General features: G+C 45.8%; 1 protein-coding gene across 1 annotated transcript; it reads right to left on the bottom strand.

The window, feature by feature from the left end:
- Positions 1–1,498: 1,498 nt before the first annotated feature.
- On the bottom strand, positions 1,499–18,079 carry med1 (mediator complex subunit 1). Its single transcript, XM_024007354.2, has 16 exons — positions 17,854–18,079; positions 16,962–17,068; positions 16,555–16,633; positions 16,312–16,366; positions 15,890–16,022; positions 14,537–14,565; positions 14,243–14,314; positions 14,073–14,147; positions 13,710–13,873; positions 11,682–11,793; positions 11,348–11,472; positions 9,036–9,160; positions 7,339–7,540; positions 6,902–6,997; positions 6,434–6,539; positions 1,499–6,143 (listed from the first exon to the last, which is right to left on the bottom strand). Exons 1-16 carry the CDS (start codon positions 17,969–17,971, stop codon positions 2,354–2,356), a joined length of 5,388 nt encoding a protein of 1,795 aa, XP_023863122.1. The 5' UTR covers positions 17,972–18,079; the 3' UTR covers positions 1,499–2,353.
- Positions 18,080–18,530: the final 451 nt, after the last annotated feature.

Below are 18,530 nucleotides of genomic sequence, written 5' to 3'. Positions count from 1 at the left end.
GCAAACCCACAGTTTCATTAGCTGTCCYGGTGGCTCATCTCAGACCATCTCGCAGGTGAAGAAGCCGGATGTGGAGGTCCTGGGCTGGCGTGGTTGCACGTGGTCTGCTGTTGTGAGGCCGGTTGGACGTACTACCATCTCATGGTAGAGAAATTAACATTAAATTCTCTGGTAACAGCTCTGGTGGACACTTCTGTAGTCAGCATGCCAATTCCATGCTCCCTCAAAACTTGAGACATCTGTGGCATTGTGTTGTGTGACCAAACTGCACATTTTAGAGTGGCCTTTTATTGTCCACAGCACAAGGTGCACCTTTGTAATGATCATGCTGTTTAATCAGATTATTGATATGCCACATTTGTCAGGTGGATGGATTATCTTGGCAAAGGATAAATGCTCACTAACAGGGTTGTAAACAAATTTRCCCCCAAAATTAGAGAGAAATAAGCATGTTTTTTGCTTAAGGYAAATTCCTGGGATGTTTTATTTCAGCTCAAGAAACATGGGACCAACACACTTTACATGTTGCGTTTATATTTTTGTTCAGTATAAGTTGTATGTAGTGTTCAGTACAAGGTCAACCAATCACATTTATTTGCATACTAATCACTAAACATGTTCTGGTTCACTCATTAGAATGTGTATTATTGCCTTGGTCCCCAATATTTTCAACTCCTTGTATTTTTGCTAATAGAATAGTGAATAAAGTCATGGAATTTATTTTACCCTCTAATCATAACCACAGGAATTCCATCCTGCAGGGAAATATTTGTTTCATGGTTATTATATGGTTATGAGGATTTTGCAGCATGACTCGCTGCTGACATCTGCAGGAGATTGATGCAACTGCAGTGCCCCCCCGGTGMGCCCTCTAGAAATCCTTAAAGCTACAGTCTGGGATTTGGAAAGCTGTTCAATCGTAATTTCAATGATTATTTCAGAAGAAAGTATCTAAAATATGTTGTTACCTGTGTAGTAACGCTGTAATGGCACTACTTACATTGTATTAACACTTTGTTCTTATATATAACTTACTAGTAACCGCACTGACTGCTCAGTAATCGAACAGAGGCGTTATTTGTGATTAAACAAGATTATGGATCGATAACTKAATTCTATAAAATATTAAGCCTGGAGCTAGTCGACTAATAGTTAACTCGAAACAAATATGAAAAGGTGTACACAGAGGAGAGAAATCATTCAGCATTGAAATATTTATTTTAAGCTTGCCAAACTTCTCTGCAAAAAAAGTTCTACAGCTCAACACTAACCTGCCCATTACATGTTAAAAGAGGTATCAAAATCTAAAATTCACAATCTTCTGAATCCACATTTAAGGCATTTAAACACACAATAAGATGTTACAACCCTTGCCAAATGATACTTTGAAAAACAAAATATTTAAAATATATATATTTTTTTACATGTTGTTATTTTTTCTTTTTAAACATGGTGCAATTCTACAGTCTTAACTCTTTTTAAACTCCCCCCGCCCCTCCCCCACCCCGTACCCAATCAAAAACAGAGCTGCAATCTTCTATGTTTGGTGCTGCTAGAGTAAATAATGAATCTAAAATACATTCTAACTTAAAATACAACCAACATCGTAGCTCAAATAAACCATACAGACTCTGCAGTGCAGACTGAAACAGATACCATGTGTCGTTGGGTACGTGTGGACTTTCTTAAAGGGATAGTTCACCCAAATTAGGTGATGGGTGAACTATCCCTTTAATTCCAAAATGCCTCACCCTCCACCCACATCACAGTAGAAATTGGCATCTCCATGTCTAGGTCAAGGTAACAATATGGCTGTAGAACACACTTGGATTTCAAAGTTGAATCCTGCTGTATTTGTCATTCTTGGACATATACTGATACGTTAAAAAAAAGACACACACAACAACAACAAAAACAGGTACACTGGTAGAGCTTCAGACCGTGTTTCAAAGATCTGCTTGATAAATGGCCTACTGCTAGACTGCTGCCAGTCTTTGCAAATATGGCATGGACACCAAGGGAAGAGTTGCAGTCAAGATTATGAAAAGGCACATTCTGTAAGTTCTCATTTCATGTCAAAAGTGCTGCCACTAGCAATACTCGTGCTATTTATGGATAAAGAGCCTTGCTTGCACAAGGGCGCAACGGCAGATTGAAGATGGTACACCTGGAATCTGTACAGCAATCTGAATGCGAATCTCCCACTTTTCATTGCCTGGCCCGGGATTTGAACCAGCAARCTTCAAATTATTGGTCTGTCTCTTTAAACCCCCAGGGGCGTGACTTTTGATTGGAAATGAAAGTTACAGGCTGGCCTTTAAAATCCAAATCAAATGTGTGTCTATTGAAAGGGTTATAGGTTGCCAGTGAGGGCCGAGTCCATGAGGTCATCGTCCTCATTCCGCATGTAGACAGGACTGGGGCGGGAGGGACGGTCCGAGCCCATCATAGAGAGAGACGTATCCGAGGCCAAAATGGGTGACCGTGACCAGCTGTCAGCCTTCATGGGACCGTGCGATACGTTCCCAGTTGACATAGACGACGACTTCTTCTTCTCCCTCTCTCTATCTTTGTCCCTCTCACGTTCCCTCTCCTTCTGCTTCTTCTTCTCCTTCTTGTGCTTCTTGTGCTTCTCCCCGGAGCTGAGCGGCATGGAGCTCATGTAGTCCTGCGGGGGCACGGGCCTCATGGCCTGGTCGTCGTCCGAGCTAGGGCTGTTCTGGTGGGACTTCTCTGCCACAGAGCTGCTGCCTGACTCGCTCTCGCTGTCGTGGTTGAGCGGCGTGTAGCCCGGCGAGCGGCTGTGGCTGGGGGAAGAGCGGTCGTGCTTGGGCGTGGAGCCGCTGAACAGGGGTGAGGCTTTGAGACCGGAAAGCTGGGGGCGCATGGATTCCCCCGAGCTCTCTCCGGGCTTCTGCAGGGTCACCTTGGCCTTGATGCTGGGTGAGCCGCCGTCCGGCTTGCTGATAATGATCTTGGCCACGCCCGTGCTGCTCACGCCTCCAGTTTTGGGATCTATGAGCTTCTTGTCCCCGCTGGCGCCCACCGACACAGACACTTTGGACTTGCCCTCTTTCTCAGACTTATCTCGTTTGATCGGGTACTCCCCGCCTTGAGASGACATTCCGTGCTTAGAGGGGCCGAGGTTTGGTGGTCCGCCCCCTGGTCCGCCTCCACCAGTACCACCGCTGCCACCAACAGGCGGTTCGCCCTCATCTTCAGGACCCCCTCCCCCGCCGACGCTCTTCAGCTTGTCTATGACGGCGGTCAGCGAGGGCTTCTTGTTGCGGCTCGGGGACTTTCCTTTGGCGTTGGGGTTGTTCGCGTTGTTCCCTTGTCCGCCACCACAACCACCCCCTCCGCCTCCACTAGAGCCATACTGAGACTGGGAGCCTCCGGAAAATGGCATGGAGCCAGAGGAAGAGGAGCTGGAGGAGGAGGTGGAAGACGAGGAGCCGGAAGAGGAACCACCACCGCCCAGCTGCTTCTGGGAGCCCATCCCCCCGCCGGAGGACGACTTGGACCCTACCAAGCCGCCGCCCCCTGAGCCCATGGGGGACTTGGCCTTGGAGGACGGCGGAGTTCCGGGGACTTGCGACTGCTGCATCTTCATGGTGGAAGAGAGCTTGTCAGAGCCACTGGGGCGAGAGTGGGAGGGGGAAATGTTGGGCTTGATGTTGGGGTTCATGAGGGACCCGGGAGGCTTGCCCCCCTGCGGCTTCATCTTGTTCCCACTTCCAACCCCGCCACCACTGCTTCCCGACCCGGAGAGTCCATGTTTGGTGATGGGAGAAGAGCCTGGCTTCCCCACACCCATTCCCTGAGAAGAGCTCTTCATCTGGGGGGGTCCACCTCCAACACCTCCTCCCACGCTCCCAGGCTTGGAGCTGATGCCTTGGCCCAGGGTGCCCTCCTTACTCTTGATCTTGCCTGAGGAAGACGAGGAGTGGGAATGATGGCTCTTGCTTCCGCTAGTGCTGCCTGCACCCCCAGTGCCACCACCAGCCGAACTGCTTGAGGTGTACCCGCCATGGGACGAGGTTTTCCCACCAGACAGTGTTCCTTTGGGAATCTGAATGGTGATCTTAGGGATAGGTGGTGTGGCACCTCCTGGTGGGGTTTGCGACCGCCCGGAGCTACCGGGAGACTTGGATCCTCCGCCAATGCTGCCTCCAGATCCCGAGCCTCCGCTGGGTGGGGTGTAGGGTCGCCCCCCTGTGCTGTGAGATGGGGACTTCCCGTCGGGTTCGAGCTTTTTGCGTTTGGGGGGCTTGTCTTTGGACTTGCCCTCGCTCGAGGGGGTGCGGCTTCGCTTCACCTGCTTCCCCTCAGTGGAGCTGCTGCCGGTCATCCCCATCCCTGAGCTGCGCCCACTCCCGCCCCCATTGTCATCCTTTGTCCTCAMAAGTCCCTGCTGCTGCTGTTTGGCTTTGGCCTCGCCGCTCTTGAAGTCACTGCTCCCCCCTCCCATGGCCATCATGAGAGGGCTCTGGCCTCCCCCCATGTGGGACGAGTGCGAGTCCCCTAGATCCAGGGCCTGACCCAGCAGTGGCTTGCCCCCTCCGCCGCTGCCCCCGAACACTATGCCTGATATGTCGAAGGGGTCCTTGAGGGAGGGGTCGGGGGTGCTCTGGCCGTGCGGGGTGGGGTTCTGGGGGGTGCCGGACGGCGTGTTCTGCTGGCTGCTCCCACCGAAGCCTTTGACCAGGTCTAGGTCTCCATCGGCGCTGGGTGAGCTGTCGTCGAAGTAGGCCTGGGGGAAGCCGTGGCTGGAGGTCAGCAGCTCGGGGTTGAAGTCCACCGTGTCGGGGAAGAAGTTGGTGGACGAGGAGTCGCTAGTAGGGGTGGTGGCGGTCGCCTCGGCGATCAGGTCGGCGGCGTTCGTGAAGGGGTTCTCGTTGCTGTTGGTGTTGAAGATGTCCGCCTCGAACACGGCGCTGCCCTGTCCCGAGCTGGACGAGTCCCGGTGCGGGGTGCCCAAGGGGCCSCCGTCCTCCCCGCTGCCCAGGTGGTGCTGCCCGTGCGATCCGCTGCCGCCTTTACCCGTCTGCTCGGGTAAGTCCGACAAGATCTCGTTTATGTCCGCGCCGATGCTGTCGGAGCTCGATAGGCGTACCATGCGAGGCAAGGATGATCCCGGAGGCGGTTGCTGCTGTTGCTGGGACTGGACGTGTGACTGCGAGTGGTAGGACACTCCGGCGCCGGAAGGCGGGGTCCCGCACTGACTGGGCGCCGGGGTGATGCTGTGGGGCGTGTCCAAGCCATCGCCGGGCAGGTTGACYTCGAAGATGGGATTCTGGGAGGCGTCCACGTCCATGGAGAAGAGCTCGCGGTGGAAGTCATCCTCGGTGGGCTGGTGCTGGTGGTGGTGAGGCTGCATGGACCCCGACTGCTGCTTGTTCATCCCTCCCATCCCCCCTCCTCCTGCCCCAGGCACCCCACCCTTCTCCATCCCTCTGGGACGCTTCTTCTTGCCCTTGGTGCCACCTCCYGGGCAGGTGCCACCCATGCCATCAGTGCGTGGCGACCCAGAGGAAGAGTTTTGCCTCTCTAGGGGACTCGAGCCATAGAGGGCAGCAAAGTCCTGGGCGGGGTTGTCTTTCAGCAGYTTCATTAACATGGGGTGGTTTTTGGTGTTGGTGGCAGGGGAGGATGTGGGAGGCGGAGTCTGGTGGGGTTGCAATCCAGAAGAGCTGTTCTGGGGAGTGGGGCTAGTGCCCACAGCGCCCGTGATCTGCAGCAAGCTGGTCAGAATGGGATTCTGGGTCACTTTGCTGAAGTCGTCCCCTGATTGACCCCCCTGCTGCTGCTGTTGCTGTCCAGCCGCCCCACCCTGGGGTGTACACTCTCCCCCCTGGCTTTGGCTGCGACTTATCCCGAACAGAGATGTGATTGGGCCGGCAAAGTTACCTCCCCCGCTGTTCCCGGTGGGAGTGTTGCCTCCACCGACACCCGGGAGCCCCATGGGGTTMGTGGGGTCAACCCCTGTGCCCATGCCGTACCCGGGGCTTCCAGCAGGGGGTAAGTTCTTTTTRACCATGATCTCCACCGTCTCGGCAATCAGGGAGAGGGCTGGTGTGTCTGCCTGGATGGTCTCCGCTTTCCGCCGGATGGCCCGCATGGTGACAGGGATGGACATGCACCTGAGGAAAGGGATCCGAATGGGGATGGGGCGGACATTAATTTATTTATTATTATTATTTTTTTCATTGTCATTTATCTGACGTTTACTTATTTTAACATCCAAWTATTTTCTACTGAAGGTCACATGTCCTCAAAATTATTGTATTTTGTTGAATAAAGCATATTGAATGAAACCATTTGGGTTGGTTTCTTTGCAGTGGGCTAACAACAAGAAAGGCTGAGAAGCATCTACTAGAACATAAAACAGATTGCGTGAAGGACACTTGAAACAGAGAAAATGGCCGCTCACCTCTGGACCACTTTGGTGATAAAATCGTCAGTGCAGATCAAGGCATCGGATAGGCCTTTGTACAGCTTACAGGACACCTGCCTGGAGTCAATCACCTCCATAACCACTGCAAGAGGGAGAGAGAAGGAGGTGGTGGAGAGGAGAGACAGACGGAGAGTGAGAGGAGACAGACGGAGAAGTTCGAGAGAGTTTATTTGACAAGGACAGTGCAAATGTTATCAATGTTTTAGGTTCAACGCCAATGTAAAAGAGCTGGAGTTCGCAAAGAAGCACATTCATTTTCTTCCGTAGTCAAGAGTGAGTGAAAATGCCAGACCAACAGGGCCGGAGTAGATCTAAAGTCAATTCTGTTGTGAAAGTCACAGGGCCGGTTAGAGGACTGGCGGACTGAAACAGCAGTAATGTCCATAGGGATACATTCAATMATGTTCTATTTAATTCCATGGTAATGTCAGTGTATGTCCTCACCACAGACTAGGGACTCGTTAACAGGGTGCTGGAAGGAGACGCTGAAGCTGGAGTCGGTCAGAGGACACACCTCAAACTGTAGCAGTCCTGGAGTGTCTGGAGGGGGATGACACAACAGGATATTACATCACTCAATAGCGCAAGATTCCATCTCATGTCAACTACAATTTCTGTTTTTGTGGGTTGAATGCTTCCATTTTTTTTTTATCAGCATCAGTAAGGACAGCTCAAACAATGCATTGTGCATGTACTGTATTATGTTGACTAAAGTAACAATATGAAAATGATTTTGTATTTCGGTTGAGATGGAACAGCCCTGTACACTGCAGWTCTCCAGGACCAGTTGTGTTCATTAGTTAGCAGTTCTTATTGGACAAGTGCAGGCCCCTCCCTGTTCCAGTTGGTCAACAACCAKCACCACCACCACCACTACGCACCATCCTTGATGAAGGTGCGCTTGACGCAGCTGCCAATCAGCGTGTTGGCGGCCGCCTGGTGCCTGATAACATCCAGTAGGGCGGGCACCTGGGCTGGGTGGCGGAAGGGGATCTTGGACACCAGCGTCCCCTGCAGCGAGTGCCCGTCCTGCACCGGGGCYTCGCCATTCAGGAAGTAGCAGTGCTGCTGGTCGGGCAACGACTGAGCAGAGGGAGAGGAGAAGGGAAGGGAAAAAAACTGAGGTAAGATGGAGAGCCAATAGAGGACTCATCACGGATGTAACTGTTTTTTGCATGGACGCTGCCACTGAGGGCTCCCACTATTTTAAAGTACTCAACTAGGTGGGGGTTCCTATGGTTGGGAGCGATCAGCCAATGATAAGAGCATTGTCTTCATAAAATTTGGTTGCATGGTTTGTTAATGGCTTTACGCTACATCACCGCCATCTAGTGGCCACAGTAAATTAATGACAAGATATGGTTCAGATCTCTAGCACTGCAGGTGGCGGAGGTAAGTCACCAATATTAGCTAGCACCCAAAAGAAGAAGAAAATGTACTACTTCTAAATGGAGATGGCCTCAACAGAGTACCACAGTATGAGTCATAATACCCATAAAGATTAGTGGTCAAACAGGGAAACGGTTCCAAACGTTCTCCCACCATTCATTTTTCCTATAGGGGATTTTAGAAACACTTCAATTAAGGGCTGTGTTCCGTGTAGGCTTACCCTGACGTGACGTTTTGATAACCATCTCTCTCAGACAAGGTGACAGAGACCTTATTTTAAGTGTTTCTAAAACGCCCCTATTGGAAAAATGAATGTTGGAAAAACAACTGGAACCATTTACCCGTTTGACCGCTAGGTTTWATGGGTATCAAATCAAACTTAATTGTATTGGTCACATACACATATTTAGCAGATGTTATTGCGGGTGTAGCGAAATGCTTGTGTATCATGACACCGCCACTGTSGGGCTCTATGGCACTGCCCGTGCTCTCACAGACGCCATAATAGGACAAATACAAAAGACGAGCCCTCGAACTCTATGGAAGAGCCTTGTTTCYTTTTTTTTCTCCAGAGACAGAATTAATTCAGTGTTTAAAACGACCGAATTTCAATATACTGGTAAGCCCTTTGTGTTTGAGCCAAATTAAAAAGATTGATAGTCCATTTTTTACCCCCACTTCAAATAAACTGTACTGTTATGTTTCACTTGTCTTGTTTGCGATGTTAGAAGAGGTATGTGTGGCTCACAACCCGTTCATACAGGCTCTTCTTTWCACTTGACCGAGTCACACCTGAGGCTTTCCGGCCAATCACTTGACATTCACAGGTCACACTGAGGATCGGGACGACAAGAAAAGCAGCGCCACACACTGCAGCCCTCAAGAAGCAGTTGTGCACTCTCGTGCCAACGTGACGGAGCGCTTGACGTTATCTGACGATTGAAATTAAAATTAACCAACAAAAAAAATAAAAAATAAAAAAATCGCCCTTCGTTGCACTTCTGTAGTCGATCTGAGGAGAGCGGATAGATGTAAGCAACAGTTCATATTTCACCTAGCCTGTCTGAGGGGAAAGTGGCGCTCTCATCATATTTCTTCCACACACACACACACACCTTTCCAACACCTTCAGATCTACACAAGGGCCTAGGAAGCAGGTCTAAGAGGGGAGTGAGAGGAGGCTACTCACAGCGTAGAAGCGCATGGCGTGTGTGGGGGTGGTCAGGGGGTTCCCCCCCTCCTCCTGGAGTTGACTCTGGACGATGAGCTCGTAGAGGGGCGACAGGGTGGGGGGCGTCTCAAACACAGGAATCCCTGGTAGGAGGGGAGGGGGGGGGGTTAACCGACACACACAGACATGTGCCCAAACACCCACATCTACACACTTTTACACAGGGGCGAAAACAAAAAGCAACCAATGCAAAACGTACAAACCCATAGATACACCACACTAGACTTGGGCGATATACCAATTATAGGGGTATTTCGAAATATATGTATAAATACATGTATAAATGTATGATTTTCAATACTGTTTCAACAAAAAAAAATGTCTTTTTTTAAGGGGGTGCGTGCTACCCCACTGCTTATAACTAACTATAAGMTAAGTATAATAAATCTAAGATTTGTCTTAGAAAGTACACACCCCTTGACTTAGTCCACATTTTGTTGTGTTACAGCCTGAATATAAAATGMATTAAAATGTAGATTTGTTTTGTCACTGGCCTACACACAATATCCCATAATGTCAAAATGGAATTATGTTTCTTGAAATGTTTACAAATTAATAAAACATTTTAAAGCTGAAATGTCTTGAGTCAATAAGTATTCAACCCCTTTGTTATGGCAAGCCTAAATAAGATGAGGAGTCAAAATCTGCTTAAAACAAGTCACATAATAAGTTGCATGTGTGCAATAATAGTGTTTAACATGACTTTTTGAATGACTACCTCATTTCTGTACRCTACACATACAGTTATCTGTAAGGTCCCTCAATCGAGCAGTGCATTTCAAACAGATTCAACCACAAAGACCAGGTGGGTAAAAAAAGAAAAAAGAAGACATTGAATATCCCTTTGAGCATGGTGAAGTTATTAATTATACTTTGGATGGTGTAACAATACACCTAGTCACTACAAAGATAGGCATTCTTCCTAACTCAGTTGCCAGAGAGGAAGGAAACAACACAGAGGTTTCACCATGAGGCCAATGGTGACTTTAAAACAGTTGCAGAGTTTAATGGCTGCGATAGGAGAAAACTGAGGATGGATCAACAACATTCTAGTTAGTCCACAATACTAACCTAATTGACAGAGTGAAAAGAATGAAGCCTGTACAGAATACACATATTTCAAAACATGCCCCATTTTTGCAACAAGGGACTAAAGTAATACTGCAAAAAAGTGGCAAAGCAATTCACGTTTTGTCCTGAATACAAAATGTTATGCTTGGGGGAAATCCAATACAACACATTACTGAGTACCACTCTCCATATTTTTAAGCATAGTGGTGGCTACATCATGACATGGGTATGCTTGTAATCATTAAGGTATGGGGAGTTTTTCATGATAAAAATAAAACGGAACGGAACTAAGCACAGGCAAAAACCTAGAGGAAAACCTGGTTCAGTCTGCTTTCCATCAGACACTGCGATATGAATTCCCCTTTCAGCAAGACAATAACCTAAAACACAAGGCCAAATCTACACTAGAGTAGCTTACTTACCAAGAAGACTGTGAACGTTCCCGAGATTTTGACTTAAATCTGCTTGAAAAACTATGGCAAGACCTGAAAATGGTTGTCTAGCAATGATCAACATCCAACTTGACAGAGGTTGAAGAATTTTGATAATAATAAAATGCAGATGTTGTACAATCCAGGTGTGCAAAGCTCGCACAGACTTACCCAGAAAGACTCACAGCTGTAATCACTGCCAAAAGGTGACTCTATTTTTGACTCAGAGGTGTGAATATTTATTTGTAAATTTCAAAATACATGTTTTCACTTTGTCATTATGGGGTATTTGTGTGTAGATAATCCATTTTGAATTCAGGCTGTAACACAACAAAATGTGGAATACGTCAAGAAGGGGTGTGAATACTTTTTGAAGGCACTGTACATCCAGCTCAGGCCTCCAGCTATGCATTTGGTTTGCTAACTTGCTAGCTAAGTGGCTAGATGTCAAGATCAAGCTTCTTGGTTAGAACAGATACATGCAAACCCCCTCCTGGATCAAGATCCCTGTTACCTAAATCGTTTTGCACTTATTTTATTTTTATAACACCCCTTGTGCGCACATTCGGTAATATCTTATACTTTGGGTATGTTACAGAAACGATATGATGGCTTGAAAATCTGATACCGCCAACCCTAGTCACAACACACACACACACACCACACACACACACCCAACACACACACACACACACAACACACACACACACACACACACACACACACACACACACACACACACACACACACACGTCTGAGACCACCCACCTGTAGCATTGCCCATCCTCTGGATGAAGGAGAGGGAGAAGGGCATGGGCAGGTTCATCTTGAGGAAGAAAGAAGCAGGAAGGTCCACACAGTTGGAGTTGGTCACAGACGAGAAGGAGGGGGTTCTGCAACAGAGAAAGGAGACACACAATCTCAACATTATACATGTATTTCCCCACAATGAAATAACTACTTATTACCCATTTATTATGAACTATTTATAAAAGTATCTGATGTATTTTATTCACCCCAAAAATATCTTTAATGCCCACCTAAATCTTTGCTCTGGAACTGAAACTTAAATTGAATGTCTGAAATTTGGAAGAGGTCTRACCCCTTGTTGTCCACTGGGTGAGATCCCGTGATGAGGGGGGCGATGGGTAGCTTGTAGATTGACGAGGTCCCCTCCACCGTCACAGAAACACTCACACCCAGAGAGCGAGGGACTGTACAGGAGTTAAAGTAGGGCCATGTGAAGACATGCACAGATGGAGAAAGATGGCCAAAGGAGGATCATTTGGTTATTTAATTTCTAGTCTAGTTCCAAAATCCTCTACGGTTTAAGCCAAGTCAGCAAATCCAGCCAAACAAATTAGACGATTATAAGTTACCAGGTGTATTGCTTGCCAACCTACCGTTGAAGTCGGAAGTTTACATACACCTTAGCCAAATACATTTAAACTCAGTTTCTCAATTCCTGACATTTAATCCTAGTAAAAAATTCCCTGTCTTAGGTCAGCTAAGATCACCACTTTACTTTAAGAATGTGAAATGTCAGAATAATAGTAGAGAATGATTTATTTCAGATTGTATTTATTTCATCACATTCCCAGTGGGTCAGAAGTTTACATACACTCAATTAGTATTTGGTAGCATTGCCTTTAAATGGTTTAACTGGGGTCAAACGTTTCGGATAGCCTTCCACAAGCTTCCCACAATAAGTTGGATGAATTTTGGCCCATTCCTCCTGACAGAGCTGGTGTAACCGAGTCAGGTTTGTAGGCCTCCTTGCTCACACACGCTTTTTCAGCTCTGCCCACAAATTTTCTATGGGTTTGAGGTCAGGGCTTTGTGATGGCCACTCCAATAGCTTGACTTTGTTGTCCTTAAGCCATTTTGTCACAACTTTGGAAGTATGCTTGGGGTCATTGTCCATTTGGAAGACCCATTTGCGACCAAGCTTTAACTTCCTGACTGATGTCTTGAGATGTTGCGTCAATATATCCACATAATTTTCCGACCTCATGATGGCATCTATTTTGTGAAATGCACCAGTCCCTCCTGCAGCAAAGCACCCCCACAACATGTTGCTGCCACCCCCGTGCTTCTCGGTTGGGATGGTGTTCTTCGGCTTGCAAGCCTCCCCCTTTTTCCTCCAAATATAACGATGGTCATTATGGCCAAACAGTTCTATTTTGTTTCATCAGACCAGAGGACATTTTCCAAAAAGTACAATCTTTGTCCCCATGTGCAGTTGCAAACCGTAGTCTGGCTTTTTTATGGCGGTTTTGGAGCAGTGGCTTCTTCCTTGCTGAGCGGCCTGGCAGGTTATGTCGATATAGGACTCATTTTACTGTGGATATAGATACTTTTGTACCTGTTTCCTCCAGCATCTTTACAAGGTCTGTGCTGTTGTTCTGGGATTGGTCTCTTATACACATCTAGATGTGTATAAGAGACAGCCCATGGTGTTTATACTTGCGTACTATTGTTTGTACAGATGAACGTGGTACCTTCAGGCGTTTGGAAATTGCTCCCAAGGATGAACCAGACTTGTGAAGCTCTACAATTTATTTTCTGAGGTCTTGGCTGATTTCTTTWGATTTTCCCATGATGTCAAGCAAAGAGGCACAGAGTTTGAAGGTAGGCCTTGAAATACATCCACAGGTACACCTCCAATTGACCCAAATTATGTCAATTAGCCTATCAGAAGCTTCTAAAGCCATGACARCATTTTCTGGAATTTTCCAAGCTGTTTAAAGGCACAGTCAACTTAGTATATGTAAACTTCTGACCCACTGGAATTGTGATACAAGTAAAGTAAGTAAAATAATCTGTCTGTAAACAATTGTTGAAAAAATTACTTGTGTCATGCACAAAGTAGATGTCCTAACCGACTTGCCAAAACTATAGTTTGTTATTAAGAAATTTGAGTGGTTGAAAAACGAGATWTAATGACTCCAACCTGTGTATGTAAACTTCCGACTTCAACTGTATATCTTTTCAACAATTTTTATTTATTAAACCATGGTTGAATCACGAATATATGTGTTCATCTCTATTTAGGATTAGCCTCAACGAGCGGAAAGCACTGTATTTGCTTTCTGGGCAGCACTGTGGCAAACTTCCTTCGTCCCCTCACCATTTGTGTCGGTGAAGTTGAGCTGCGAGCCTGTCCTTTCCTCGAACACATCGTACGGGGACACGTAGCACTGGAGGGAGACAAGATGGCCGCCGCTCCTGGCTGTCAGCAGGCCCACGCTCCCATGAAGGATGGTCTCGACCGTGTTAGCGTTGGTGGCTAACCTGCAACACACACACACAATAGTGAGAATTCATTCTGACAGGAACATATTTTTCTCAAAGGGGAAACCACTCAAAAAGCTCTTCTGGGACATTGTTTTTTTTTACGGAGGGAGAAATGTTCTTTAGATTTGCCACATCAGGGGCATTGTAAAAAGGGAGGTTTTGAGATACACCTAGTCAAACTGCAATGCGTACATACCTGAACATGTGCATCATCTTGGTAAGATCCAGCTCGAGGGATTGAAGTGCCAGGTACATCTTTGTTTTCAGCTTACTGGTGGGAACCGCAATAAAGATAAAAATGAAGTATAACAGCATTTGATGTAATTCAATTCCACAACCACTTATAGTGCTCCAATAGCAACTCACTTGTCTCCAGGAAGCTTGTACAGGTTGACTAGGCCCTTAAGATGTTTGGAGAACTCTTCAAAGTTCTTATCCCTTTAGAGAGGTTGGYAAAAAATGACAACCAAGATGTCATGATTAGAATGAAATGAGAGAAAAAAATGAACCGCTAAAATGTCTAACTGAATTTTCAAAGCATTGACCCCCATGAATGAAAAGCACTTTATCGACAAGTATTTTACATTCTTTAAATATTTTTTTTATATAATAATTAAATAATATTTATGTTTCTATTATTTATTTTATCTAAAATCTCACCTCAGGTGTTGAATCAGCTCCGGACAGCTCTGTAAAGAATTTAAAAAATAATGAATATAAAAAGAAATACTTGGATAACATATTTACCGTATATCACTTATTTTATAGTTAAAGCGTGTCGCACACATGCCGTTGCGTCAGATCTGAAGCTTCTTACGGGCAACTTATCTGCGTAAGACTTCTTAAGCAAAACTATCAGTTCAATACATTACTGGATATTGTTGAATTATGTTCTAATGATTTAATTCTGCGACTATGGAGTGGTGAGGAGGAGCTCCARGGGCGGACCTTTTTTTTGGTCCGGAAGTAATTTGGCCATTCATTGTAGTCACTTTTCTCTGTAGAGATGCGATTTTCTCGAGTTCTCTCGTGTCAATTAACTTGTCAATTAAAAAATGTAAAAAAGTTAAGAGTATAAGACTYTGTACATATCTGTCTGTGTTTGCCAAGTTTCAAGATGAAATGACCATTGCAAAATTTGTATAAACAATCAATAGGCCTAAACTGTTCCATTTCGGGAAAATGCATTCACGAATGAATGCGATGGTTTTTAGTCTTTGCTGTAATAAAGGCTTTACAAAACAAAACTGTTTGGCACACATAGGCCTAATATGCATGCAGCGCTTGCTCAAAACCTTATTTTTCTTGATCTCCAGTTTTRTCCCACAACGAGTCAAATTTATTCCACACATCTGACTTCCCCTTTATCTCCTGCACAACCAGTAAACATTTCAGTAACAGAATTTTTCCGTCAGAAATGGCTGTAATTATGTTGCAGCTTCAGCAACACGGACAATGCTAAACACACTGATGTTCTGTGGTGGTTGCTGCAGCAGGGAGGCGAGAGAGACAACGGGTGCTAAAATCACTGTCTTTTTTAAATTTTATTATTATTATTTTTTTTTTTACACAGTGCAGCAAGTCTGAGTCAGGCGGCACAATCAAATCAATTGCGGTCGGACTCCCTCTAGTCATTCGTGTGTCTTCATTATTTAARCAAACAGCACGCTTAAAGCATCAGACAAGCTCAGTGCATAAGGTTGACTTGATTYAAACATACAGGATGTGTCTCCATACGGAAAAGTACACTTAAAAAAAAAAAAGACAAATCAAATTTTATTGGTCACATACACATGTTTAGCAGATGTTATTGCGGGTGTAGCGAAATACTTGTGTTTCTAGCTCTGACAGTGCAGTAATATCTAACAATTTCACAACATATACCCAATACACACAAATCTAAGCATAGGAATCAATTGGACAACTCTCGATCAACCAATATTTTTTGTCAGACGGGGACAGCCCTAATAAACATACAGAGTAATAGTGTTGTAGGTAGGGGATAGTACTGACCGCTGGGTTCTCTCCGTGGTGGGCCACCTTCACATCCACCAGCTGACCAGCCGTGTCCAGCTGCACCTCCACATAGAACATGTCTGAAGTGATGTAACATTCTGTCCCCGAAGGACTCAGGTGGGACCCCAGCCTGGTGGGAGAGGACGAGGATGGTAGGGGTGGGATTAGAGAGAAAGAGAGGGAGGCAAATCAGACTCAGTGTGGCTAACCATGTCCTCCTCAATCAATGACTCTCTTGTCCCAAGTTTGGAAATCCATTGTACAGTCAGGAATGTACTATACAACAGATATACACAGTTAATAAAATACACATGGTTATGCCATCAATTGTATGAATAGGGAATCAGTGGATGAGTGACCTGGTGATATAAGGGAAAGAAGGAGTAAGTGAGTGAGACAAGAAGAAAGGAAGAGCTTACATGTTCTGTCGAGCGATGGACTCCAAGCGATCTGTCATGGAGGGCAGGGAGGACACTAGAGCCGAGAGAGACAAATGTAAAAACTCAACAGATTGTCTTTCAACTGTCAATAATCTGAAGATACAGGCGGGATTTTGCTATTGGCATCCAATTGCAGAAGTGCCCGTGGAACACTTTCAACGAATAGGACAGGTTGTCTTAGTGATCAATCAAMAGAGACAAAGTCTCTCTTCGGGGTCTCACCTTTCAGTGCTTTCTGCAGGGTCTCTAGACAGGTGAGCAGGAGCTGGTGACCAGCCGCATTCATCTGACCACGTTTCTCCTGTGACAGAAGAAACAAGAGGGGGGAAGGATTAGAGGAGAGTAAAGATTTTCTAACTCATGTATGTATATTTGGGTTCACCCCAATGAAGTTCTATTGACTAAAACGTTGGTTTTAAGATCCATTAATCACATTGTAGAGCATGCAAGAATGCCAGTGAGCCAGAGTCTCTTTTTCCACCTGTATGCATGTCCTGAATATATCTTCCATAGTCTATAAAGTGTGCAACCGAACCAATTAACACTCTTTTCCTAACTCTATATATTTAGCATTCCATAATTTCCTCTTTTCTTATTATTTCATTCACACATGCTCTCCATCTTCTCACCATAGCCTGGCGCACCACCTTGCTGGTCTCCTGCCAAGGCCGTGAGGCATTGTGTTTGGCATGGAGTCTCTCCAACAGAGCGTTCACGCGACTCTGCTTCTCGGCTTCTGTGAATAAACAAGGTGCACAACGGAGCGAGATTGTAAGTTACACAACATTCAATTTGAATTACAGCACTTTAGTGTTCAATGACTGACATTCCAAGAGAACAATATCAGCTAGTTTTAATAACATCCTAATTACATAGCTAACTACATCATTTGTTGACATTGTGTCCTACACAAAACGTAAACACAGTGGAATTGATGGAGTAGGCTTAGCTTTGATGATACCAAGAGAGTTCACTGAGTTTTTTTACATTGCGCTCTCAAGAGGGTCCAGCACAATGTAGAAATGTTGCATCGAAGTTAGAGTAGACTATGTAATAAGTCCTTTGGGGGGGGGGGGGGTATGGTAGATTAATAGCCAAGCCTGACAGTCTATATCTGCATAATGAACTATTGATAAGAATGGTGCAGATACATGCATGACTCTCYGACGGTGGTTGTGTTGCGAACTAGGTCAACTGGCTTGGACTTGATTGCCTACAACGTATCTAGTACAAGAAAGTGGCTAGGTAGCTAATGTCCGCTTAACTAATCCAGGTACATTTAATATAGTTGGCAGTAACAGTACTGTATTTAAATACAAATTGCCCGTAGAAAAACATAATGATGTATTACAGTAGCTAGCTAGCATGATAACTACAATGCTGGCTATGTAGCTAATATAGCTCACGAATACCCTAGCTACCATTAGCATGCTCTCAGCTTGTTGTGACTGATCTGACAACAAATATCTGACCCTAGCGTAACCACACTAGCTCCGATTGCACATATATGATACAACTCACCTGTCCCTTCTTCAGCTTTTACCCGATCTACAAGAGCCTGGTTCCCCCCAGATTGTGTTGAAAGGGTAAGTTCTCTTGCTGGGTTTGGGCTACAGCCCTGCATAGAAACCGCCGCCATCTTCACTAGCTAGCGTCTTTTTGCTAGCTACACTGTCGCTTCGCACTGGACTTCCGTAGTGGGTGGGACGTCGTTGTCAAAGATGTTATAACTAACCCCAAGATAGACCACAGCATGTAGTTTCGAACGGGAGCAAATAAGAAYGTGGGCAGAGCCAAGCACTAGCTAGCCAGATCCTATTGGCGCATTCTAGCATGTATTTGCGTTTTTACGTTAGGGAACTCCTACCCTGTGAAGTGCGCGTGTGCAATAACTAAATTAGCCCTTGCACTCCTAAACAACGCAATAAAATGAATAAAAACGTTGGCAAAGGTCAAGTCTACAAAACGTAGTCCARTCTGTTCGTAACATATTTTATTTTTGGGAACACAAAACTGTATTGAGATCAAATGTTTAGCAGAATATCGGTCAAAATCCATCTCGCTCCATCTCCCACTGCCGGCCATTGGGCTTCTTGGAAACACCAACCACATGCTTCAGATGTATATATCCGGTGAAACATCTGGCTCATTGTTCTATCGGTGTCGGAGGTCTCGTTGTTCAAATTATATCGTCAAAT

The sequence above is a fragment of the Salvelinus sp. IW2-2015 genome, linkage group LG18 (genome assembly GCF_002910315.2).
Source record: "Salvelinus sp. IW2-2015 linkage group LG18, ASM291031v2, whole genome shotgun sequence".
NCBI classification, from domain to species: domain Eukaryota; kingdom Metazoa; phylum Chordata; class Actinopteri; order Salmoniformes; family Salmonidae; genus Salvelinus; species Salvelinus sp. IW2-2015.
Note: the sequence above shows the minus strand (reverse complement) of the source record. Positions and strands in the feature narration are given on the sequence as shown.